This window comes from Haliotis rubra, unplaced genomic scaffold (assembly GCF_003918875.1).
Source record: "Haliotis rubra isolate DU_JTF1 unplaced genomic scaffold, ASM391887v1 Scf87, whole genome shotgun sequence".
Taxonomy (NCBI): Eukaryota; Metazoa; Mollusca; class Gastropoda; order Lepetellida; family Haliotidae; genus Haliotis; species Haliotis rubra.
In genome coordinates, this window is record NW_025767601.1 from 438,363 (window position 1) to 466,336 (window position 27,974).

General features: G+C 44.6%; 1 protein-coding gene across 1 annotated transcript; it reads left to right on the forward strand.

Moving 5' to 3' along the window:
- Nucleotides 1-490: 490 nt before the first annotated feature.
- On the forward strand, nucleotides 491-26,920 carry LOC124263182. The gene is made up of 3 exons (XM_046697755.1): nucleotides 491-989; nucleotides 26,469-26,548; nucleotides 26,681-26,920. Exons 1-3 carry the CDS (start codon nucleotides 491-493, stop codon nucleotides 26,918-26,920), a joined length of 819 nt encoding a protein of 272 aa, XP_046553711.1.
- The last annotated feature ends 1,054 nt before the right edge of the window (nucleotides 26,921-27,974 follow it).

The window sequence follows — 27,974 nt, forward strand, 5'->3', positions numbered from 1 at the left end:
TCACACGGGTGACAAGAAACTGAATACAGTCTGTCATGGTGGCTTCTGTAAACATTAGTGATTGCTACTGAACTGTAAATGTTATATCATACACGTAACTGTCTAATTTGTCTGGTATATATGCAGCTTAGTTTTTGGTCAATGCTGAGAGATAAAAAGCAATTTGTTAATGCAGTCCTGGTTTTTGTCATTCCAAATACTTGTGTGCAAAACTGAATGTCAACTCGTCTCCAAACACAGCTGTTAGGTATTGATGTGCAGCAGGTTGCTGGCCAGATGATCAAGATATTTCCATTGGTTCTATTTTATATGTTATTTATCCTCATATTTGTTTGTTCCATATTTTCCCCCCAAAATGTGATTCTGTACCCCAGGTGAAATTTGTGATAACTCTCATGTTGACCTACCTTTAGAATTCAGCCCCACATACTTTACAAATTACATCACAATACCTTATGATGTAATTTGTGAAACTTTGTTACCAAGACCAATGGCGAAACAAGGCCTGACGGTAAAACAGATGGTGAGGCAGACAGTGAGACAGATGATGAGAGAGATGGTAACACAGATGGTGAGGCAGACAGTGAGACAGATGGTGAGGCAGACAGTGAGACAGACCGTGAGGCAGATGGTGAGGCAGACAGTGAGACAGATGGTGAGGCAGACAGTGAGACAGATGATGAGAGAGATGGTAACACAGATGGTGAGGCAGACAGTGAGGCAGATGGTGAGGCAGACAGTGAGACAGATGGTGAGGCAGACAGTGAGACATGATGAGAGAGATGGTAACACAGATGGTGAGGCAGACAGTGAGACAGATGGTGAGGCAGACCGTGAGGCAGATGGTGAGGCAGACAGTGAGACAGATGGTGAGGCAGACAGTGAGACAGATGATGAGAGAGATGGTAACACAGATGGTGAGGCAGACAGTGAGACAGATGGTGAGGCAGACAGTGAGACAGATGGTGAGACAGACCGTGAGGCAGATGGTGAGAGATGGTAACACAGACCGTGAGACAGATGGTGAGGCTACAGTTAACAGATCTGGTTCCAGTATGTCTTCATTGTCAGGAGAGTTTTATAGTTATTTTTGTTCTGTGACATTCTTGTTTATGTCCTGCTCAATGCATTCTAAACAGAGTGTAATTAGAACTGGCAATGGAGAGCATGTTATGTAAGCAATGTACGGCATGTTGAGAGTTCACCTGTTTGTTGAATCTGGTATTTTTGTAGTGCTACAATGGAGAGGGTACATCCTTATCCAGTGTAATACATGTCCATTCTAAATACACTGAACCCCTTTGCTGATGCAGCTTCATCCTGAATCAGGGGCGGTGGGGTAGCCTAGTGGTTAAAGCGTTGGCTCCTCACGCCGAAGACCCGGGTTCGAATCCCCACATGGGTACTATGTGTGAAGCCCATTTCTGGTGTCCCCCGCCGTGATGTTGCTGAAATATTGCTAAAAGCGGCGTAAAACCAAACTCAGTCAGTCAGTCATCCTGAATCAGATTCAAATGGCATGATACTATACTACTCACACTTTGCTAAGGATCACAAAAATTCACAACTTTACTTAAACGTAGATTCATAATTTAAAATTGTATCCATTTAAAACTGGATAAATAATAATATGGTAACCCCTCTTTAGGCAAACAGTCACTTTAATCTAACCTTATGCATTTGATACATGAGTAACCATAAAAATGGTTTTCGTGGCACCAATCAACCATTTTGCAAATCATGGAAAGAGTCATTGACAAGTAAACAACACCTGTCAATAGCAGGTATGGGATCCACAAGATGCAATGACACACTGAAATCTAGGATCCATGCTTACAATAAGCTTAGATATTTAAATCCAATTTGACCCCACATCATAGTTTTCTGTTGAATCCATGATTTGATCCTTAGCAAAAGTGTGAATAGTATATATATATAGACGTCCAATCAAAATGCTGTCATAAGCGAGATGAATTATGTGCTTGTTAAGAGATGGAGGCATGAACAGAGAGTAGTAAAGAGGAATCTGGATCAGGAGACCAGTTGGTGGATCTGAGTGTAAGTCTGAGGGTGACAATGCTGCTTGGTTTGTATGCGAAATACCTCAGTTTTGTGGGTTTCAAGTACTGAAAGTCTACAACCTGCCACAATCTGGGCTTTGCTCCTATTAGGCCCTGATATATGTGAATACAGATCAAGGTAGCTTACAGTGGAGGGGTTCCTCAGAGGTCCATAACAGGCTTACTTCCCTCCAGACTGTCCTCCCACAACTCGCTGACACATCACATTGTAAGTGAAATCAGTTCAACGTGGTGTTATTCTAAACTCATTAGTGATGTCGTTTTGCCGACGTCAACTTAAACATCATGTGACTGCGTCATCAGGAGAGACATCTTTGTTCTGTGATATGTGTGCTGTTGTCAGTTGTATGAACATCCTATGATGCCTAGGTTGGTACCTAGTCTTGCTGGAGTCACTGAAATAGGTCCTTATGCCTCATGCATCACAAGTTTCTGCTGTATATGTCAGCTGTGATAAATACAGGGCAGGCATGAGACAGTTTTGTCAGAGCAGAACATGAAACCTATTACATTAGTAAGTTAATCCACCTCTTTCACCTGGTTTGCTGGTAATATACAAGATCACACTGGTCATAAATTTACATGTTTGCACAATTTAGTTTTGTGTTATATTGATGAATGCAAGATAATAGAAATTGTGAATAAATGTCTCTTGAATAAACAGGGTTTAACTGATACACTGAAAGACATAAACACTTGCGTGGTGTAAACTGAATTTGAGTTTACACTAGAGGGTAAAAAAGCCTTAATGACTGAGTTGTTGAACATTTGCTTGAACTGATTTGTGCCTGTCAGGTCAGCTCCTTCATGGTGTTTAGAGACAGATTGGTTTTATTATCTGTTAATGCAATAGAGATTTCTCACTGCAACCAAACACAGGTCAGGGTAATTCAAGTCATATTTTTGTTAATTGTTACAATTCTGCTGTATTGTTTTGATGTGATCCTACACTGATTATACATCTCATGGACACAAGGAGTTTACGACAGGACACATGCTGTGATATATCCATCATGTGATAATATCTTGTGTATATGTGATAGTGTTGGTAAATATGTAACAACATTGTAGCCATTGAACAATGGAGCACACACAGTCATTGATATAACCATGACTGTCTATCAGGAAACTCAATGCCGAAAATTTGTGGTCAACGAATTACTGTATAGTCTGAAGTCATACATACAGTTTGTCTTCTCATTGTGTTCCTTGATGACATTTATGTGGTATTATTTTTCATCTTAATATATTTTTGTGCCAAATTAGGGTATTAAGAGAAAAGTTTTGAACAAAGTTTTGATTACAAAGTGCTGAATACAGGTATGACACATCAGACAGAACAGATGGGGAAACAGGCGGTGAAGCTGCCTAGTGGTTCATTTTTTGCCCATGTCAAATTTGAACAAACGATTTTTTATGGATAGACAACTTCTTTATTGCAATGGATACATCAGTTTGGTGTAGATGCTAACACCATTATCAATCAAGTGATGATGACATTTCAGTGTAGATTCTAACGCTGTTACCAAGCAAGTTATCATCACTTGCTTGATAACTGTATTAGCATCCACACTGAAACGTCGCATCCGTTAATTGCAATAAAGAAGTTGTCCATCCATAATTAATTGTTCCTGTTCATCATCCCAGCTTCTAAATGCCACTCAAAGAAGTAATGTCAAATTTGATTCCCTGCACGACTGCAATGATTAAATCCAGTGTTTGAGTTACCCGCAGGGTCAGTGCAAATATGTGCTAAATGAATTTTCACTCTGTTCAAATATATTGTTCATGTTGCTAGTGCTTGGCACCTGTGTGTATTGGGAGGGTATATATTACATATTTATCTCTGTTGTATTCATGATTGGTGCAGCTTCCTGTGTGTTCTATCTGTTATTCCATGAGTTATGTAAAGGATTGTATTCAGGTTAGTTCTAGATTGTGTGCTGTGGGGAAATGGTTGATTTTATTGATCTCATGCTTAAAGTTGGACATTTAGACAAATTGTGGAATATTTATTACACTTGTTGTTAATTTTTGATGGAATCTGTGATGTATGATAATTGAAATGTCTAACTTTGTAATTGTTTACTTAGGATAAGGGCCTTTTCAGTTTGTTAATTTCAGATAGTAGTTAGACAGAACCCAAACTATTCACTGTTTTAGAGCAAGAAGGTTGAACTGATGGTCAAAGGTTTTAAAATGAAATGCATTTTGTTAAAATTTAGACACCCACTCCCACCCCTCAACCACCACCATGAAGCCAAGACTCGTAGATACAAATGAATAATTTTGTATGAAATAGAAGTGTTGTTCATACCACAAAAAGACATACATAAGGTAGAAGCATGTGACTTGAACTGTTTATGCTGGAGGCACAAGGACAAGTGTTCCGATTGAGCCACGCTGGTCCCTCTACAATGAAGTGCCCTCATGTAACCCTGCACTAATACATTGTCTCCACTCTTGTCATTAAAACAGAGTAGGGTTGTAAAACCTCTGTTGGAAATGTCAGAAAAGCTTGAAAAAGATATCATTGGACATGGCTGTTGGCATTAGACTTATGTATTGTCTCTGTCCAATCAGATATTGGAAACTCTGTATGAAGCTCTCTGTTTTATTGTCAGGAGAAGGAACTGTTTTCAGATGAGTGTTATTCTTATTTGGTTTTGCTATTTTTTGTTGTGATTTTTATCTACACAAATAGGTTAATTTGGAATGGATTTACATGAATGTTTTTGAATGCTTATGTCATTTCTTCACCTGGCTGTCATTATTGTCCTTACGTTTGAAGGACTAAAGGATGTAATCAAAGGTATAGGTAACAGTGATCGTATTGTTTTTATTGTCTTGTGACAACTCAAAACCTCGCAATTCTCGTCGTTTTGAAGATGAAAAATATGTTGATACTTATTAGTGAAAAAATGAAGATGGCTTTCTGAAGCTTAAAGTCAAAATCTAACATAATATACAAAAAAACTATTATAACATCATTACAGTAATTTACCTTTCATTATATGTCCTGTTAAGACATGGGTATGGGGATGGTCAGGCTCACTGACTTGGTTGACACGTCATGGTATCTTATTTGGGTAGATCAATGCTCATACTGTTGATCACTGGACTGTCTGGTCCAGATTTGATTATTTCCAGACCACTGCAATATAGCTGGAATATTGCCTTATACAACAAACAAATTAACAAGCAACAAGCAACAAATAAACAAGCAACAAAAAACGTTTCTAAAAACTGATCACACATTTACCTTTTGTCAGTGAGGCTAGCAGCTCAAACACATTTATGCCAAATACTTTTGGAAGTATTGCTTTATTGCCATGTAAAGCTAAGATATTAAATACTATGTCAAGCAGCGAACAAATGGAGTAAGGCTTTAAGAGATAATAGTTTAAAATAGACATTAATGCTTTTCCACCACATTCTACGTTTTTGGTCATGGGAGTGAAGTTGGGTCAGCTATGTCGTTGCTTATTTTGTCGCTGTGATCTGTTGTCTTTCTTCTCTGACACCACTGTACTTAGGAAAATCCATCATGACAGGCTCTTTCCCACCCATGATGGCACCACAGTTGCTTCAAGAGGCTACATTTTGGTTTTCCTTATATTCAGCTCAGCTGTCATTTTGTGATACCATTTATGTCTGGAAATGTGGAGAGTGTGTCAACAGTGTTTGTTTTTTGATATAATGTACATTTTGATCTTCATTTGACTTTTACAGTTTTTTGCCATTTTATTACATTGTTTCAAAATGAAATTGTGGCTTTAAAATATCATTTCCTTGAAACTTCCAGAAGCTAAATGTTTGAATGTATTTGTTTCTTAGGATGCAATGTTTCATGTAACAGTCATGTTGTTATACATGTACTCAGAAATTTCACAAAAAGTTCAACCGCTTAAGTCTGGGCTAGCACAAGCAGCCGCACATACACATGCATGCACGTCGTCATATGAGCGAAATATTCAAAAGCACGACGTAAAACCCAATGTTACCCCACCTCACCTCACAAAAGTTCACACGTTTTGTTCACATGCTTCATTAGGCTGAACCTTTATGTGTGTGATGGTAACTGTGAACAGAAACGGAAACCTGAAACTTCTTTGAGCACACAGTGCCTGTGTTTCTGTGTTTGTCTTAATCCATTTTTCTTGGCAAATTAAGCTTCCAACTTTCATTCCATGTTACATGTAACATTATCTGTAAAAGCCCATTTCTTCTCTTGTTATATGCATTGACAGCCAACTTACTTGGTGTCTTTTAACATACTGAAATGTTTCTTCGTTTTATTTCCTTCTTTTTCATGGAAACAATTTTCGCTTCTTTTAACTGACAAGCTAGTGAATATTTATGCGCAAAACCAATGAAGTAGAAAAAGGAGTTCTAAATGGTTTTTCTGATATGTAGTCATATGAGTCATAAAATAAGTACTAGATATTACCTTAGGAATGTTTATATTATTTTCCATATTTTGAATATGGTGTCCATTCTCAAATACAGTCAACAGACTTTTTTTTCATGTGTTCTGTGTCCATTATGTTGGCATTAAGAATCTGTAATGGAGTTTTTTGCCATCACTGTTTTTTTGTATTTGTAAACACATTTATTGTAACGACTTGGTCAAATTTATCAGAAATAAGAAGAGGACAGACACATGTTTTGTAATGAGTAAAAACACATTCTAGTTGTTTATGACAAACAAATGTTGTTATCGGTAATGTCAGGAACTTTGGTTAAGCATCTCCAGTTGTTATTTCATGCCATTGCCACAAGGTCAAGGTGGGTTTCATAACCTAAACACAATATTTGAGAGAATTCTGAACATGGAAATATGGACCTTGATTCTCATGGATGAACTGAAAAGAACAACACAATGATTTCATGGATTTTTTGAAATATTTACTGCTTCTACTTAAAGTGACCATTTGAAGGACAAATTATTCTGTTTGCATTTGTATTTTTTGTACATAGAGTACCAAGTCGAAGAAACTACAAAATGTAATTTATACATGATTTTTAATAAATTCATATGTTCAATGTTTCTTTGTTTAAATTGTGGGGCGGTGGGGTAGCCTAATGGTTAAAGCGTTGGCTCGTCACGCCAAAGACCCTGGTTCGAATCCGCACATGGGTACAATGCGTGAAGCCCATTTCTGGTGTCCCCCACCGTGATGTTGCTGGAATATTGCTAAAAGCGGCGTAAAACTAAAACTCAGTCAGTCAGTTGTTTAAATTTGTAAGGAATACAATCACGTTGAGCTGACACAAGAAGCATCATGGTTAGGATCTTTCATAACACTAAGGACAAGTATAATTCCCTACATATCCTAGTGATATAATGATATACTGTCACACCCATAATAGAGTAATGTTTTCACTTATACCCTTCCTTATGTAATATAGGATATAATTGTCTTGTACAGACCCAGACAACAGATGACAGACATTTACCCATGTAAAACATGAGGACTAAGTGATTACAACAATGTGACTAGTAACGTCATCATCAGTGACCGTGTCCAATGAGGACTAAGTGTTACAACAATGTGACTAGTAACGTCATCATCCCTGACAGTGTCCAATGAGGACTGAGTGGTATAACAATATGACTAGTAACGTCATCATCCGTCACCGTGTCCAATGAGGACTGAGTGGTATAACAATGTGACTAGTAACGTCATCATCAGTGACCGTGTCCAATGAGGACTAAGTGATTACAACAATGTGACTAGTAATGTCATCATCCCTGACGGACCGCCTCCGTGGTGTAGTGGTTAGAGCGTCCACCCAGAGAGCGGAAGGTCGCGGGTTCAATCCCCGACCGCGTCATACCAAAAGACATTAAAATATGGTACTTGTTGGTCCCTGCCTGGCGCTCAGCATTAATGGGTACAACAAGGACTGGTCGGCTCGGAGTCAGTATAATGTGTCTGAGTGGGGTATTCATGCTTCACTGCGGCATGGTATCTCAGTGGGCTAGCACTATAAAACCAGCTTAAGTCTGGGCTAGTACAAGCAGCCGCACATACGCATACACACGCATGCACGTCGTCATATGAGCGAAATATTCTCAAGCATGACGTTAAACCCAATTTCACCTCACCTCACCTCATCCCTGACCGTGTCCATTGAGGACTGAGTGGTATAACAATGTGACTAGTAACGTCATAATCCCTATACTCACCCGGTTCACAGCTCCAGCAGCCCGTACTCGTCCACTTCACAGCTCCAGCAGTCTATACTCACCCACTTCACAGCTCCTGCAGCCTATACTCGCCCACTTCACAGCTCCAGCAGTCTATACTCACCCACTTCACAGCTCCAGCAGCCTATACTCATCCACTTCACAGTTCTAGCGGTCTATACTCATCCACTTCACAGCTCCAGCAGTCTATACTCATCCACTTCAAACTTCCAGCAGTCTATACTCATTCACTTCACACTTCCAGCAGTCTATACTTGTCCACTTCACAGCTCCAGCAGCCTATACTCACCCACTTCACAGCTCCAGCAGCCTATACTCTCCCACTTCACAAATCCAGCAGCCTATACTCACCAACGTCACAGCTCCAGCAGCCTATACTCATCCACTTCACAGCTCCAGCAGTCTATACTCACCCACTTCACAGCTCCAGCAGCCTATACTCATCCACTTCACAGCTCCAGTAGCCTATGCTAACCCACTTCACATCTCCAGCAGCCTATGATCACCCACTTCACTCACGCCGAAGACCCGGGTTCGAATCCCCACATGGGCTCAATGTGTGAAGCCCATTTCTGGTGTCCCCCGCAGTGATGTTGCTGGAATATTGCTAAAAGCGGCGTAAAACCAAACTCAGTCAGTCAGTCAGTCACCCACTTCACAGTTCCAGCAGTTTATAATCACCCATTTAACAGTTGCAGCAGTCTATACTCACCCACTTCACAGCTCCAGCAGCCTATACTCACCCACTTCACAGCTCCAGCAGTCTATACTCACCCACTTCACAGATCCAGCAGCCTATACTCACCCACTTCACAGCTCCAGCAGCCTATCCTCACCCATTTCACAGCTCCAGCAGCCTATACTCACCCATTTCAAACATCCAGCAGCCTATACTCACCCACTTCACAGCTCCAGCAGCCTATACTCGCCCACTTCACAGATCCAGCAGCCTATACTCACCCATTTCACGGCTCCAGCAGCCTATACTCACCCACTTCATAGCTCCAGCAGCCTATACTCACCCACTTCACAGCTCCAGCAGCCTATACTCGCCCACTTCACAGTTCCAGCAGTCTATACTCATCCACTTCACATCTCCAGGAGCCTATGCTCACCCATTTCACAGCTCCAGCAGCCTATACTCATCCACTTCCCAGCTCCAACAGCCTATACTCACCCACTTCACAGATCCAGCAGCCTATACTCATCCACTCTCAGATCCAGCAGCCTATACTCACCCACTTCACAGCTCCAGCAGCCTATACTCACCCACTTCACAGCTCCAGCAGCCTATACTCAGCCACTTCAAAGCTCCAGCAGCCTATGCTCACCCATTTCACAGCTCCAGTAGCCTATACTCATCCACTTCCCAGCTCCAACAGCCTATACTCACCCACTTCACAGCTCCAGCAGCCTATACTCACCCACTTCACAGCTCCAGCAGCCTATGCTCACCCATTTCACAGCTCCAGCAGCCTATACTCATCCACTTCCCAGCTCCAACAGCCTATACTCACCCACTTCACAGATCCAGCAGCCTATACTCATCCACTCTCAGATCCAGCAGCCTATACTCACCCACTTCACAGATCCAGCAGCTTATACTCATCCACTTCACAGCTCCAGCAGCCTATGCTCACCCATTTCACAGCTCCAGTAGCCTATACTCATCCAGTTCCCAGCTCCAACAGCCTATACTCACCCACTTCACGGCTCCAGCAGCCTATGCTAGCCATTTCACAGATCCAGCAGCCTATACTCACCCACTTCACAGCTCCAGCAGCCTATACTCACCCACTTCACAGCTCCAGCAGCCTATACTCACCCATTTCACAGCACCAGCAGCCTATACTCATCCACTTCACAGCTCCAGCAGTCTATACTCATCCACATCACAGCTCCAGCAGCCTATGCTAACCCACTTCACAGCTCCAGCAGTCTATACTCATCCACATCACAGCTCCAGCAGCCTATACTCACCCACTTCACAGCTCCAGCAGCCTATATACTCATCCCCTTTCACAGCTCCAGCAGCCTATACTCACTCACTTCACAGCTCCAGCAGCCTATACTCACCCACTTCACAGCTCCAGCAGCCTATACTCATCCCACTTCACAGCTCCAGCAGCCTATACTCATCCACTTCACAGCTCCAGCAGCCTATACTCATCCCATTTCACAGCTCCAGCAGCCTATACTCATCCCAGTTCCACAGCTCCAGCAGCCTATACTCATCCACTTCACAGCTCCAGCAGCCTATACTCATCACCCACTTCACAGCTCCAGCAGCCTATACTCACCTACTTCACAGCTCCAGCAGCCTATACTCACCCACTTCACAGCTCCAGCAGCCTATACTCACCCACTTCACAGCTCCAGCAGCCTATACTCGCCCACTTCACAGCTCCAGCAGCCTATACTCATCCACTCTCACAGCTCCAGCAGCCTATGCTCACCCATTTCACAGCTCCAGCAGCCTATACTCATCCACTTCCCAGCTCCAACAGCCTATACTCACCCACTTCACAGATCCAGCAGCCTATACTCATCCACTCTCAGATCCAGCAGCCTATACTGAACCACTCCACAGCTCCAGCAGCCTATACTCACCCACTTCACAGCTCCAACAGCCTATACTCATCCACTTCACAGATCAAGCAACCTATACTCACCCACTTCACAGATCCAGCAGCCTATACTCATCCACTTCACAGCTCCAGCAGCCTATACTCATCCACTTCACAGATCCAGCAGCCTATATTCATCCACTTCACAGATCCAGCAGCCTATACTCATCCACTTCACAGATCCAGCAGCCTATACTCATCCACTTCACAGCTCCAGCAGCCTATACTCATCCACTTCACAGCTCCAGCAGCCTATACTCATCCACTTCACTGCTCCAGCAGTTTATACTCACCCATTTCACAGCTCCAGCGATCTATATTCACCCACTTCACAGATCCAGCAGCCTATACTCATCCACTTCACAGCTCCAGCAATTTATACTCACCCATTTCACAGTTGCAGCAGTCTATACTCACCCGGTTCACAGCTCAAGCAGTTTATACTCATCCACTTCACAGCTCCAACAGTTTATACTCACCCACTTCACAGCTCCAACAGTTTATACTTACCCACTTCTCAGCTCCAGTAGTTTATACTCACGCCTCACAGCTCCGGCAGTTTATACTCTCCCATTTTGCAGCTCCAGCAGTTTATACTCACCCATTTCACAGATCCAGCAGCTTATACTCACCCACCTCACAGCTCCGGCAACCTATACTCACCCACTTCACAGGTCCAGCAGCTTATATTCACCCACTTCACAGCTCCAGCAGTTTATACTCACCCACTTCACAGCTCCGGCAACCTATACTCACCCACTTCACAGGTCCAGCAGCGTATACTCACCCACTTCACAGCTCCAGCAGTTTATACTCACCCATTTCACAGATCCAGCAGCTTATACTCACCCACTTCACAGCTCCAGCAGTTTATACTCACCCACTTCAAAGTTGCAGCAGTCTATACTCACCCACTTCACGGATCCAGCAGCCTATACTCACCCACTTCACAGTTCCAGCAGTCTATACTCATCCACTTCACAGATCCAGCAGCTTATACTCACCCACTTCACGGATCCAGCAGCCTATACTCATCCACTTCACAGTTCCAGCAGTCTATACTCATCCACTTCACAGATCCAGCAGCCTATACTCATCCACTTCACAGTTTGAGCAGTCTATGCTCATCCACTTCACAGCTCCAGCAGCCTATACTCATCCACTTCAGAGTTCCAGCAGTCTATACTCATCCACTTCACAGCTCCAGCAGCCTATACTCACCCACTTCACAGATCCAGCAGCCTATGCTCACCCACTTAACTCACGCCGAAGACCCGGGTTCGAATCCCCACATGGGCACAATGTGTGAAGCCCATTTCTGGTGTCCCCCGCAGTGATGTTGCTGGAATATTGCTAAAAGCGGCGAAAAACCAAACTCAGTAAGTCAGTCAGTCACCCACTTCACAGTTCCAGCAGTTTATAATAACCCATTTAACAGTTGCAGCAGTCTATACTCACCCACTTCACAGCTCCAGCAGCCTATACTCACCCACTTCACAGCTCCAGCAGTCTATACTCACCAACTTCACAGCTCCAGCAGTCTATACTCACCCATTTCACAGTTGCAGCAGCCTATACTCATCCACATCACAGCTCCAGTAGCCTATGCTCACCCACCTCACAGTTCCAGCAGTTTATAATCACCCATTTCACAGTTGCAGCAGCCTACACTCACCCACTTCACAGCTCCAGCAGCCTATGCTCACCAATTTCACAGCTCCAGCAGCCTATACTCACCCACATCACAGATCCAGCAGACTATACTCACCCACTTCACAGCTCCAGCAGCCTATGCTCACCCACTTCACAGTTCCAGCAGTTTATAATCACCCATTTCACAGTTGCAGCAGCCTATACTCACCCACTTCACAGCTCCTGCAGCCTATGCTCACCCATTTCACAGCTCCAGCAGTTTATACTCTCCCACTTCACAGATCCAGCAGCCTATACTCACCCACTTCACAGCTCCAGCAGCCTATGCTCACCCAATTCACAGCTCCAGCAGCCTATACTCACCCACTTCACAGATCCAGCAGTCTATACTCATCCACTTCACAGCTCCAGCAGCCTATACTCACCCACTTCACGAATCCAGCAGCCTATACTCATCCACTTCACAGTTCCAGCAGTCTATACTCATCCACTTCACAGCTCCAGCAGCCTATACTGATCCACTTCACAGTTCCAGCAGTCTATGCTCACCTACTTCACAGCTCCAGCAGCCTATACTCATCCACTTCACAGTTCCAGCCGTCTATACTCACCCACTTCACAGCTCCAGCAGCCTATACTCATCCACTTCACAGTTCCAGCAGTCTATACTCATCCACTTCACAGTTCCAGCAGCCTATACTCATCCACTTCACAGCTCCAACAGCCTATACTGACCCACTTGACAGATCCAACAGTCTATACTCACCCACTTCACAGATCCAGCAGCCTATGCTCACCCACTTCACTCATGCCGAAGACCCGGGTTCGAATCCCCACATGGGCACAATGTGTGAAGCCCATTTCTGGTGTCCCCCTCAGTGATGTTGTTGGAATATTGCTAAAAGAGGCGTAAAACCAAACTCAGTCAGTCAGTCAGTCACCCACTTCACAGTTCCAGCAGTTTATAATCACCAATTTAACAGTTCCAGCAGTCTATACTCACCCACTTCACAGCTCCAGCAGCCTATACTCATTCACTTCACAGATCCAGCAGCCTATACTCATCCACTCCACAGCTCCAGCAGTCCATACTCACCCACTTCACAGCTCCAGTAGCCTATACTCATTCACTTCACAGATCCAGCAGCCTATACTCATCCACTTCACAGCTCCAGCAGCCTATACTCACCCACTTCACAGCTCCAGCAGCCTGTACTCACCCACTTCACAGCTCCAAGAGTCTATACTCACCCACTTCACAGCTCCAGCAGCCTATACTCATCCACATCACAGCTCCAGCAGCCTATGCTCACCCACTTCACAGCTCCAGCAGTCTATACTCACCCACTTCACCGATCCAGCAGCCTATACTCATTCACTTCACAGATCCAGCAGCCTATACTCATCCACTTCACAGCTCCAGTAGCCTATACTCATTCACTTCACAGATCCAGCAGCCTATACTCATCCACTTCACAGCTCCAGCAGCCTATACTCACCCACTTCACAGCTCCAGCAGCCTGTACTCACCCACTTCACAGCTCCAAGAGTCTATACTCACCCACTTCACAGCTCCAGCAGCCTATACTCATCCACATCACAGCTCCAGCAGCCTATGCTCACCCACTTCACAGCTCCAGCAGTCCATACTCACCCACTTCACAGCTCCAGTAGCCTATACTCATTCACTTCACAGATCCAGCAGCCTATACTCATCCACTTCACAGCTCCAGCAGCCTATACTCACCCACTTCACAGCTCCAGCAGCCTGTACTCACCCACTTCACAGCTCCAAGAGTCTATACTCACCCACTTCACAGCTCCAGCAGCCTATACTCATCCACATCACAGCTCCAGCAGCCTATACTCACCCACTTCACAGCTCCAGCAGTCCATACTCACCCACTTCACAGCTCCAGTAGCCTATACTCATTCACTTCACAGATCCAGCAGCCTATACTCATCCACTTCACAGCTCCAGCAGCCTATACTCACCCACTTCACAGCTCCAGCAGCCTGTACTCACCCACTTCACAGCTCCAAGAGTCTATACTCACCCACTTCACAGCTCCAGCAGCCTATACTCATCCACATCACAGCTCCAGCAGCCTATGCTCACCCACTTCACAGCTCCAGCAGTCCATACTCACCCACTTCACAGTTGGAGCAGCCTATACTCATCCACATCACAGCTCCAGCAGCCTATGCTCACCCACTTCACAGCTCCAGCAGTTTATAATCAACCATTTCACAGTTGGAGCAGCCTACACTCACCCACTTTACAGCTCCAGCAGCCTATGCTCACCCACTTCACAGTTCCAGCAGTTTATAATCAACCATTTCACAGTTGGAGCAGCCTATACTCATCCACATCACAGCTCCAGCAGCCTATGCTCACCCACTTCACAGTTCCAGCAGTTTATAATCAACCATTTCACAGTTGGAGCAGCCTACACTCACCCACTTTACAGCTCCAGCAGCCTATGCTCACCCATGTCACAGCTCAAGCAGCCTATACTCACCCACTTCACAGATCCAGCAGCCTATACTCACCCACTTCAGAGCTCCAGCAGCCTATGCTCACCCATTTGACAGCTCCAGCAGCCTATACTCACCCACTTCACAGATCTAGCAGCCTATACTCACCCGCTTCACAGATCCAGCAGCCTATATTAACCCACTTCACAGATCCAGCAGCCTATACTCATCCACTTCACAGATCCAGCAGCCTATACTCATCCACTTCACAGATCCAGCAGCCTATGCTCATCCACTTCACGGATCCAGCAGCCTATACTCATCCACTTCACAGTTCCAGCAGTCTATACTCATCCACTTCACAGCTCCAGCAGCCTATACTCAGCCACTTCACAGATCCAGCAGGCTATATTCACCCACTTCACAGATCCAGCAGCCTAGACTCACCCACTTCACTCACGCCGAAGACCCGGGTTCGAATCCCCACATGGGCACAATGTGTGAAGCCCATTTCTGGTGTCCCCCGCAGTGATGTTGCTGGAATATTGCTAAAAGCGGCGTAAAACCAAACTCAGTCAGTCAGTCAGTCACCCACTTCACAGTTCCAGCAGTTTATAATCACCAATTTAACAGTTGCAGTAGTCTATACTCACCCACTTCACAGCTCCAGCAGCCTATACTCACCCACTTCACAGCTCCAGCAGTCTATACTCACCCATTTCACAGTTGCAGCAGCCTATACTCATCCACATCACAGCTCCAGCAGCCTATGCTCACCCACCTCACAGTTCCAGCAGTTTATAATCACCCATTTCACAGTTGCAGCAGCCTACACTCACCCACTTCACAGCTCCAGCAGCCTATGCTCACCCATTTCACAGCTCCAGCAGCCTGTACTCACCCACTTCACAGATCCAGCAGCCTATACTCACCCACTTCACAGATCCAGCAGCCTATGCTCACCCATTTCACAGCTCCAGCAGCCTATACTCACCTACTTCAGAGATCCAGCAGCCTATACTCGTCAACTTCACTGCTCCAGCAGCCTAAACTCACCCATTTCACGGCTCCAGCAGCCTATACTCACCTACTTCACTGCTCCAGCAGTTTATAATCACCAATTTCACAGTTGCAGCAGCCTATACTAACCCACTTCACATCTCCAACAGCCTATGCTCACCAATTTCACAGCTCCAGCAGTCTATACTCACCCACTTCACAGCTCCAGCAGCCTATACTCACCCACTTCACAGCTCCAGCAGCCTATACTCATCCACTTCACAGCTCCAGCAGCCTATGCTCACCCATTTCACAGCTCCAGCAGCCTATACTCATCCACTTCACAGCTCCAACAGCTTATACTCACCCACTTCACGGCTTCAGCAGGCTATACTCACCCACTTCACAGCTCCAGCAGCCTATACTCATCCACTTCACAGTTCCAGCAGTCTATACTCATCCACTTCACAGGTCCAGCAGTCTATACTCATCCACATCACAGCTCCAGCAGCCTATACTCACCCACTTCACAGATCCAGCAGCCTATACTCACCCACTTCACAGATCCAGCAGCCTATGCTCACCCACTTCACTCACGCCGAAGATCCGGGTTCGAATCCCCACATGGGCACAATGTGTGAAACCCATTTCTGGTGTCCCCCTCAGTGATGTTGCTGGAATATTGCTAAAAGGGGCGTAAAACCAAACTCAGTCGGTCAGTGAGTCACCCTGTTCACAGTTCCAGCAGTTTATAATCACCAATTTAACAGTTGCAGCAGTCTATACTCACCCACTTCACAGCTCCAGCAGCCTATACTCACCCACTTCGCAGCTCCAGCAGTCTATACTCACCCACTTCACAGTTCCAGCAGTTTATAATCACCCATTTCACAGTTGCAGCAGCCTACACTCACCCACTTCACAGCTCCAGCAGCCTATGCTCACCCATTTCACAGCTCCAGCAGCCTATACTCACCCACTTCACAGCTCCAGCAGCCTATACTCACCCACGTCACATCTGCAGCAGCCTATGCTCACCCATTTCACAGCTCCAGCAGCCTATACTCACCCAGTTGAAAAATCCAGCAGCCTATACTCCCTCACTTCACAGCTCCAGCAGCCCATACTCACCCACTTCACGGCTCCAGCAGCCTATACTCGCCCACTTCACAGATCCAGCAGCCTATACTCACCCATTTCACAGTTGCAGCAGCCTATACTCATCCACATCACAGCTCCAGCAGCCTATGCTCACCCACTTCACAGTTCCAGCAGTTTATAATCACCCACTTCACAGCTCCAGCAGCCTATACTCACCCACTTCACAGCTCCAGCAGCCTATACTCACCCACTTCACAGCTCCAGCAGCCTATACTCATCCACTTCACAGTTCCAGCAGTCTATACTCACCCACTTCACAGCTCCAGCAGCCTATACTCATCCACTCCACAGTTCCAGCAGTCTATACTCACCCACTTCACAGATTCAGCAGCCTATACTCACCCATTTCACAGATCCTGCAGCCTATGCTCACCCACTTCACTCATGCCGAAGACCCGGGTTTGAATCCCCACATGGGCACAATGTGTGAAGCCCATTTCTGGTGTCCCCCGCAGTGATGTTGCTGGAATATTGCTAAAAGCGGCGTAAAACCAAACACAGTCAGTCAGTCAGCCTATACTCACCCATTTCACAGTTGCAGCAGCCTATACTCATCCACATCACAGCTCCAGCAGCCTATGCTCACCCACTTCACAGTTCCAGCAGTTTATAATCACCCACTTCACAGCTCCAGCAGCCTATACTCACCCACTTCACAGCTCCAGCAGCCTATACTCACCCACTTCACAGCTCCAGCAGCCTATACTCCTCACTTCACAGCTCCAGCAGCCTATACTCACCCACTTCACGGCTCCAGCAGCCTATACTCGCCCACTTCACAGATCCAGCAGCCTACACTCATCCACTTCACAGATCCAGCAGCCTATACTCACCCACTTCACAGATCCAGCAGCCTATACTCATCCACTTCACAGCTCCAGCAGCCTATACTCACCCACTTCACGGCTCCAGCAGCCTATACTCGCCCACTTCACAGATCCAGCAGCCTACACTCATCCACTTCACAGATCCAGCAGCCTATACTCACCCACTTCACAGATCCAGCAGCCTATACTCATCCACTTCACAGCTCCAGCAGCCCATACTCACCCACTTCACAGCTCCAGCAGCCTATACTCATTCACTTCACAGATCCAGCAGCCTACACTCATCCACTTCACAGATCCAGCAGCCTATACTCACCCACTTCACAGATCCAGCAGCCTATACTCATCCACTTCACAGATCCAGCAGCCTATACTCACCCACTTCACAGCTCGAGCAGTTTATACTCACCCATTTCACAGCTCCAGCGGTCTATATTCTCCCACTTCACAGCTCCAGCAGCCTATACTCATCCACTTCACAGCTCCAGCAGCCTATACTCATCCACTTCACAGCTCCAGCAGTTTATACTCACCCACTTCACAGCTCCAGTGGTCTATATTCACCCACTTCACAGCTCCAGCAGCCTATACTCACCCACTTCACAGTTCCAGCAGTCTATACTTGTCTATTTCACAGCTCCAGCAGCCTATACTCATCCACTTCACAGTTCCAGCAGTCTATACTCATCCACTTCACAGATCCAGCAGCATATACTCACCCACTTCACCGATCCAGCAGCCTATACTCATCCACTTCACAGATCCAGCAGTCTATACTCATCCACTTCACAGCTCCAGCAGCCTATACTCATCCACTTCACAGTTCCAGCAGTCTATACTCACCCACTTCACCGATCCAGCAGCCTATACTCACCCATTTCACAGTTGCAGCAGCCTATACTCATCCACATCACAGCTCCAGCAGCCTATGCTCACCCACTTCACAGTTCCAGCAGTTTATAATCACCCATTTCACAGATCCAGCAGTTTATACTCGCCCACTTCTCAGATCCAGCAGCCTCTACACACCAAGTTCACAGCTCCAGCAGTCCACATTCACCAAGTTCACAGCTCCAGCAGCCTATACTCATCCACTTCACAGCTCCAGCAGCCTATACTCATCCACTTCACAGCTCCAGCAGTTTATACTCACCCACTTCACAGCTCCAGTGGTCTATATTCACCCACTTCACAGCTCCAGCAGCCTATACTCACCCACTTCACAGTTCCAGCAGTCTATACTTGTCTACTTCACAGCTCCAGCAGCCTATACTCATCCACTTCACAGTTCCAGCAGTCTATACTCATCCACTTCACAGATCCAGCAGCATATACTCACCCACTTCACCGATCCAGCAGCCTATACTCATCCACTTCACAGATCCAGCAGTCTATACTCATCCACTTCACAGCTCCAGCAGCCTATACTCATCCACTTCACAGTTCCAGCAGTCTATACTCACCCACTTCACCGATCCAGCAGCCTATACTCACCCATTTCACAGCTCCAGCAGCCTATACTCATCCACATCACAGCTCCAGCAGCCTATGCTCACCCACTTCACAGTTCCAGCAGCCTATACTCACCCACTTCACCGATCCAGCAGCCTATACTCACCCATTTCACAGTTGCAACAGCCTATACTCATCCACATCACAGCTCCAGCAGCCTATGCTCACCCACTTCACAGTTCCAGCAGTTTATAATCACCCATTTCACAGATCCAGCAGTTTATACTCGCCCACTTCTCAGATCCAGCAACCTGTACTCACTCGGTTGACAGCTCCAGCAGTTTATACTCACCCACTTCTCAGATCCAGCAGCCTCTACTCACCAAGTTCACAGCTCCAGCAGTCCACATTCACCAAGTTCACAGCTCCAGCAGTCCACATTCACCTCATTCACAGATCCAGCAGTCCACATTCACCTAGTTCACAGATCCAGCCGTCCACATTCACCTTGTTCGCAAATCCAGCAGTCCACATTCACCTAGTTCACAGCTCCAGCCGTCCACATTCACCTAGTTCACTGCTCCAGTTGTCCACATTCACCTGATTCACAGATCCAGCAGTCCACATTCACCAAGTTCACAGCTCCAGCCGTCCACATTCACCTAGTTCACTGCTCCAGTTGTCCACATTCACCTCATTCACAGATCCAGCAGTCCACATTCACCTAGTTAACAGCTCCAGCAGTCCACATTCACCTACTTCACAGATCCAGCAGTCCACATTCACCTTGTTCGCAGATCCAGCAGTCCACATTCACCTAGTTCACAGCTCCAGCCGTCCACATTCACCTAGTTCACTGCTCCAGTTGTCCACATTCACCTCATTCACAGATCCAGTAGTCGACATTCACCTAGTTAACAACTCCAGCCGTCCACATTCACCTAGTTAACAACTCCAGCCGTCCACATTCACCTAGTTCACAGATCCAGCAGTCAACATTCTCCTAGTTTACAGCTCAAGCCGTCCACATTCACCTAGTTCACAGCTCCAGTTGTCCACATTCACCTCATTCACAGATCCAGCAGTCCACATTCACCTAGTTAACAGCTCCAGCAGTCCACATTCACCTAGTTCGCAGATCCAGCAGTCCACATTGACCTCATTCACAGCTCCAGTTGTCCACATTCACCTCATTCACAGATCCAGCAGTCCACATTCACCTAGTTAACAGCTCCAGCAGTCCACATTCACATCATTCACAGATCCAGCAGTCCACATTCACCTTGTTCACAGATCCAGCCGTCCACATTCACCTAGTTAACAGCTCCAGCAGTCCACATTCACCTAGTTAACAGATCCAGCAGTCCACATTCACCTAGTTCACAGATCCAGTTGTCCACATTCACCTAGTTAACAGATCCAGCAGTCCACATTCACCTCGTTGGCAGATCCAGCCGTCCACATTCACCTAGTTCACAGCTCCAGTTGTCCACATTCACCTAGTTCACAGATCCAATAGTCCACATTCACCTAGTTAACAGCTCCAGACGTCCACATTCACCTCGTTGGCAGATCCAGCCGTCCACATTCACCTAGTTAACAGATCCAGACGTCCACATTCACCTCGTTGGCAGATCCAGCAGTCCACATTCACCTAGTTCACAGATCCAGTTGTCCACATTCACCTCATTCACAGATCCAGCCGTCCACATTCACCTCATTCACAGATCCAGCAGTCCACATTCACCTAGTTAACAGATCCTACAGTCCACATTCACCTCATTCACAGATCCAGCCGTCCACATTCACCTTGTTCACAGATCCAGCCGTCCACATTCACCTTGTTCACAGCTCCAGGAGTCCACATTCACCATGTTCACAGATCCAGCAGTTCATACTTCACCTCGTTCGCAGATCCAGCAGTCCACATTCACCTCGTTGGCAGATCCAGCAGTCCACATTCACCTAGTTCACAGCTCCAGTTGTCCACATTCACCTCATTCACAGATCCAGCAGTCCACATTCACCTTGTTCACAGATCCAGCAGTCCACATTCACCTCATTCACAGATCCAGCCGTTCACATTCACCTCATTCACAGATCCAGCAGTCCACATTCACCTCATTCACAGATCCAGTTGTCCACATTCACCTAGTTCACAGATCCAGCAGTCCACATTCACCTCGTTGGCAGATCCAACAGTCCACATTCACCTCGTTCGCATATGCAGCAGTCCACATTCACCTCGTTGGCAGATCCAGCAGTCCACATTCACCTCGTTCGCAGCTCCAGCAGTCCACATTCACCTAGTTCACAGCTCCAGCAGTCCACATTAACCTCGTTCACAGCTCCAGCAGCCTATACTTACCTAGTTCACAGTTACAACAGCCTATCCTCACCTAGTTCATAGATCTATCAGCGTATATTCACCTAGTTCATAGATCTATCAGCGTATATTCACCTGGTTCATAATTCCCACAACTAATTAACTTCAGGTACCAGCTGTTGGCAATGTCTACTTCCTTATTACAGAATGTTTATCAGTATTATTTATCATATGTTATATTTGCGATTACACCTTCTCAGTAAAGTACAGATTCTAGTACTTTTGGGGGGGTTGAGTCCCTTCCGGGATTCGATTCCACACCCTCAGAGTCAGGCACCTAATCGCCAGCACACGAAGTCAGACGCCAAGACCGCTCAGCCACCGCGGCTTCCACAGAAATGGAAGTCGGACAGCTGGTTGTCTAGACTGCGGACTTTGTGTACCCCTCTGATAAGCGTTAATTGGCACGGCTCCCGCGGCCGAAAGCTATGAAAATACACAATGCCATTTTAGAAAGTGGTGAAATGTAACATATGTTATATTTGCGATTACACCTTCTCAGTAAAGTACAGATTCTAGTACTTTTTGGGTGGTTGAGTCCCATCCGGGATTCGAACCCACACCCTCAGAGGAGGGTACCTAATCGCCAGCACACGAAGTCAGACGCCTAGACCGCTCAGCCACCGCGGCTTCCACAAGGATGGATGTCGGACAACTGGTAGTCTAGACTGCGGACTTTGTGTACCCCTCTGATTTCATAGCTTTTCGGCTTTCTATCTAAATATTTCTACATGTATATGAATTACATATTCACTTGTATCTTTATGCAATACGTGGACCACATGCACGGAGCATGTAAAGAGGCTCCAGAATGACCCAAAAGAGGTCCACAAGAACCACGCAAATTCGTCCACGCAGTACTCCATCTAAATATTTCTACATGTATATGAATTATATATTCACTTGTATCTTTATGCAATCCATTTGCATATATATATCATGTATTATTTATTCATCTGTATTCATTATATTGTATATAACTATATGGATATATTTAATTTAACACATATGTAACCTCATATGCCGCTGTCTGCGGCCTGAGTTGAAGTAAAAGTTCAGTTCAGTCCAGTAACAAACAGGACTCTCACTTGGATGTCAAGGACGTGCAATATCCACAACGCGGTCACTGCCCCTCTCACGCAAAAGGAGAATACACAAATTGAATTTGGAAAAAAAATACTTTTCAATCAACTTGTCCCAACACGCAATTTGTTGTCGGGGAAAAACGAAATTTTCTGTCTAAAGGTTTCAGAATTAATGTAGTTGGACACATATCTGTGGAATGTGCGTTATTAGAATGGCTAAACACGTCAGTTCTGTATTGACTGTGCCATTGTAGTCATAAAAACTCAGAATGAAATCAACAACTTCGTTATAAAATGCCCCAATCAGGTATAATGCTCAGATATAATGGCTTTACAAAGTATAACTTTCCTTGCAATTCTGAGCAATTTAGCGGCCAAGTCCCCGTACAGTCATGTCTTACAAGGAATGACAATAACGATAAATGTTCGAATGGCTTTACCGAAAAACGTTACTTGCTGTTCCTTCTAAATCTGAACCCAAATTACACATAAAGACACTGAATCCGAAGTCCCCACCCAAACTCTCACCCCCAAGGGAGATTAATATGAATAATTTGGTGTTCGGTTCTAACAGAGTTCGCTCTCTTGTTTGGTGGCAGTGTCATTTATTGTCAAACATTGTTTCTATTAAAGATCACATATACTCTAGGGGGTGCAAATACATAAATCACTAATTGGCATCGTTATAAATGAAACCCCGTCATTAAAACTACTCATTTCGATCTTTAATTAATATACATCGACCTTTTTGACAACAGTGTACAATTCTCACCCGCGAACGAAATGTCAACCAATCGGAGCGGCGAGTCTCTGTGACGTCATGTCAGGTATGGCTATGGGGGCCGATGCAGGTTTGTAGAAACCTGAAATCGTGACAACTGTTGTGAAAAATGAAAGCTATATGTTCTCACAATCTACTGTCATTTAATGTTGTCTCCTGCTTTGCCGAGTTTCCGAGTTACAACTTGTCTTCATAGATGATTCTGTCAAAATCACTTGGTGTCGTTAGGCCTTATTTGTTCGAGCCAGACGCTAGAGATAGTGAAAAGGGTGGTCAGCCTCGCTAATCACAGTTACTTAATTTCTTCAACCTAAACAGCGACATTAAGAAGGGTGGATGCCCATCAGATGCAGTTATTTGAAAATATCCCTAGTAGTTCTTGTCTGATTGTAATAAAGTATCAAAGTAGTGTGGGCTTTTTTCAAGTTTTCTAATGCCTGGATGGTATAATGACTGATTCAAATTGACCCATTTCTGTGTTTTTTACCTCGATATTTAATCATGTCATGTAAAAATATGATGTCTAATACGTATGATATTAAAAATTGACATTTGATTTATTTGAATCCGTAAACTAAATAACCCTACTTTGCCATTGCTAAAAGAATCTGAAAATTTACTTAGGTAAATAGGTACATACAGTTTTAGCACACTGCAAATGCTTATATGTATTTCTTATGCAACAATGAAGTTCTGTTCATATTCTCAAAACAGTGTCGTCCCATAAGTTTTCACATGCAATACAGCAATTAATACTCCCTTGTTGTAACCCGTGTTAGGTGGTATAAACCTATACATGTTATTTGTCATCATTCACTTGATGGTCAGTTAATGACAGGTATAATAACTCCACTTAGATTACTCGACAAAGGTTCCCATTTGGCATTTCTTGTGTCTGGAGTAATTACATTATAAACATCGATCAAAGGATTAACCGATAACATGCTGATTGATTAATTATTTTTATCTTGCACAGCGGATTTGTCAAAAGGTAGTGTTTATGTATGTAGATTTACTAATCTATACTGAATACACTCTGTCGTGTCTGTGTAAAAACAACGTCCTTCTTTCAAAGGATTAATCGCCAATACATTGATTGATTGCTCATTATTGGCTAACTAAATTACCTTTTTTTTAAAGAATGGTGGACATTATGCAATTAGTTGCCAGGTGTGCTATCTTGGGTGACCAATGAGACTATACACCAATGTGAAATACATGTACCTGAAACGATATATCACTTTTTCGTATATTAGACTGTTAAAAGACACATCTCTTGGAACAGCTGCAGATGAATGGCATATCACTCATTTTTGTGGATATTGATGGATACATTCCTCGAACAAGGTAATAGCCTGACATTGTTCCTATAACTTCAATCTGTTTTAATTGTAATATTTGCATTTTGTTTTTATTCATTTGTCGCGGCGTAGCATTCAACAGAATCATTGTTTTCACCGTGAAGTGTAATGCGACAGACAACATACACTAGGGCGTGTGTGCGAATTATGATTCACATTGGCAAACTATAAAATGTCTAGATATTACAGTCCTGTTATAAATTCACTATAAGTATCAGCAGATCGCCTGCTTTTTATTAAGTTTCAAAATGCATACAAGTATGATAATAAACTAATTAGGATTATAAGACCAAATATAAAGACGTACATTGACTAGTATCTACATACTGGTGAGTGGACTTAACCACGTGAATGTAGCAAGAAATTTATCGGGTAGTATTGTCACTTCGACCCCACCTCGCTTCCGTGGAGGAAATCGTTATGTTACAAGTTGTGTCATGCAAAATCCTTTTGGTCATGATTCAAATACATATTTAACTACGAGTAGATGAACTTGATGAAAACAAACCATAATCTCATTAATTCTAACAGCTTTAGCCCGTGACTTTACGATTTTCAAAAATGGCGGCGCCCTGTCGCGAACATCCGCCAGTCTGAGGATAATTGCTATTTAGGTTTGTTTTCACCGAGTTACAAAATTAAAACTTCTTTCTACTGGTAGTAAAATATGTATTTGATTGATGGCCAGTAGGATTTTGCATGACATAGCTTATAACATAACAATTTCTCTCGTGGAAGCGAGGTGGGTGTCAATATAATACTACTTACAATATTATTGTTACTTCGACCACAACCTCGCTTCCGAGGAAGAAATCGTTATGTTACAAGTTGTGTCATGGAAAATCTTTATGGTCATCAATCATATACATATTTTACTACAACTAGTAAGTAGTTTTGATTCTTTAACTTCCGTGAAGCGATCTGAACACAAGTAAGATATCGTTTCAGGCTTCCACAACGCTCGCTTCGCACTCACAAACATAACCCATTTAGCACGAACTGCTGGGTCCTGTGGAAATCTGTGCATGGTGACACCATCGCCCGACCCCTAGGAGCAATTGACGACAACGCAACGATTCGGCATGTCTTCGTTGATGTCGAGAAATCATTAAAATGACGAGCGTGCTACACACCTTATATACAGCTAACTGAAAATCCTTCCTCACATGACGTCACTGCAGTGCTCTGGCGACAGAGTTACGTAACCTGTCTGTGGTTTCGTTGGCGGGCGCGAGTGAAACAGGCGACTTTTTGACAACTTTAAATCGCTCGGTATTAATTAACCACAAGTTTTTAAAGAATGAATTTGGGGTTAGGTCCCATACTGCCTACAGTTCCAAACTGCCTACATCCCAAACTGCAGCTGCCCTTCCACTACTTCCACGGGACATGGTGCAGGACATTTGGATCGCTGCCATGGACGAAGGCCCGGAGACAGAGAAGGTCAGGAACTTCAACGACTAGGTCACGAGTACATGGGTGGACTATGAGGCACGTTTTCCGGTTCGGATCTGGACGCAGTATGGAAATATTGGCCCGCGGACTAACAACCACCTTGAGGGGTGGCACCTGAAGCTGAAAAACCGTATTGCCAAAGCCCACCCAAACATCTACCTCTTCATCTGCAACATCAAGAAAATCGAAGCCGTAGACAAAGCTAAACGTGCTCAGCTCGACTGTGGTGCCCTCCCCAAGTCACGCAAGCGTGGTTACACAGAGTACGATGCGAGACTTCTGAGACTGAAGAAGCACCTCCAGAGCGGCAGAAAAACGCCTCTTCAGTACCTTGATGCTGCTGGACATCTCATCAAGTGATTGTCAGTTGTGTGTAATTGTGAGACAAGTAAAAGACTGTAAAACCACTGAAAGACTGTAAAACCTGTCAGTTTTTCATGATAAATCCATGTCTCCATGTAAAGTCTGAGAATTCTCAGAATGAATAAAGATGTCCTACCAACCAACACTTGTCATGTTTTTAAACTTCTGTAGGCAGAATGGGAAGACGACATAGAATTAACCAGCTAACTAGTCAAGTTCATTTTAGCAGGGGTAGAACAGGTCAGATCGTTGTATTCACTTCCTGATCACTGGACCGTATCATGTTGTTTTAACCTGTAGGCAGTATGGGAATACACCGAATTTGGTGTTCCGCATAAGACTCACCACAAATCTTTCATATGTAATTGTTTTAAGAGTACAAAAAAACAAAGTTTATTTGTTTTTTAGGTTAGGTAGATGAAGAATGAGGACTATTTTTATGGGGATACAACTTCTATATTCTATATAGGCGACGTTTCGACATAGATTCTTATGTCGTTATCAAGCAAGTGGTACATGTGAAGTACCACACACACACACACACACCCTTGTATTTATGATACACAATCTGGTTCATCTACGCATGTCTCAAGTCCCAGCTACGTCTCTGGTAAATGCTGACGTCCAACCCCCCATGCCAATATTCTGGAGAGCCCTAATATTTTGGTTAACGTTGTTATTCCTGCATATTTAGCAATCGTATGTAGATTAATGGATATTTCACTAACACGGTTGAAGGGTTTCGTCACAGACACGCCGCCAAACACAGGCGAAAATAGCTTGTTTTGCAAGGGTGGGTTCAATAAGGATCAATAATTCACTCTAATATTTCTGCAAATGCTCACAGAAGCATCCTTACCCACGCCGCTGAGAGACTTGACAGAAATCGTCACGTTGTGTCAAAATGTGATTTTGTAAGTGCTTTTCACTTGTGTGTAGCAGTGTGTAGCCGTCTATCTCGACCCTAGAAGATGTTTTTCTCCCACTTTATGACCTCATGTGATCAGTGTTGATACAACTTGTTATCGGGCGTCATCAGGTGTGAGTAGTG

Coding starts and splice junctions, on each gene's coding strand:
- LOC124263182 (XM_046697755.1), top strand. CDS start 491: ATGGCGAAACAAGGCCTGACGGTAAAACAGATGGTGAGGCAGACAGTG. Junction 990..26,468: donor GACAGACCGTGAGGCAGATG/GTGAGAGATGGT, acceptor CCCAAACTGCAG/CTGCCCTTCCACTACTTCCA. Junction 26,549..26,680: donor AAGGCCCGGAGACAGAGAAG/GTCAGGAACTTC, acceptor TGGCACCTGAAG/CTGAAAAACCGTATTGCCAA.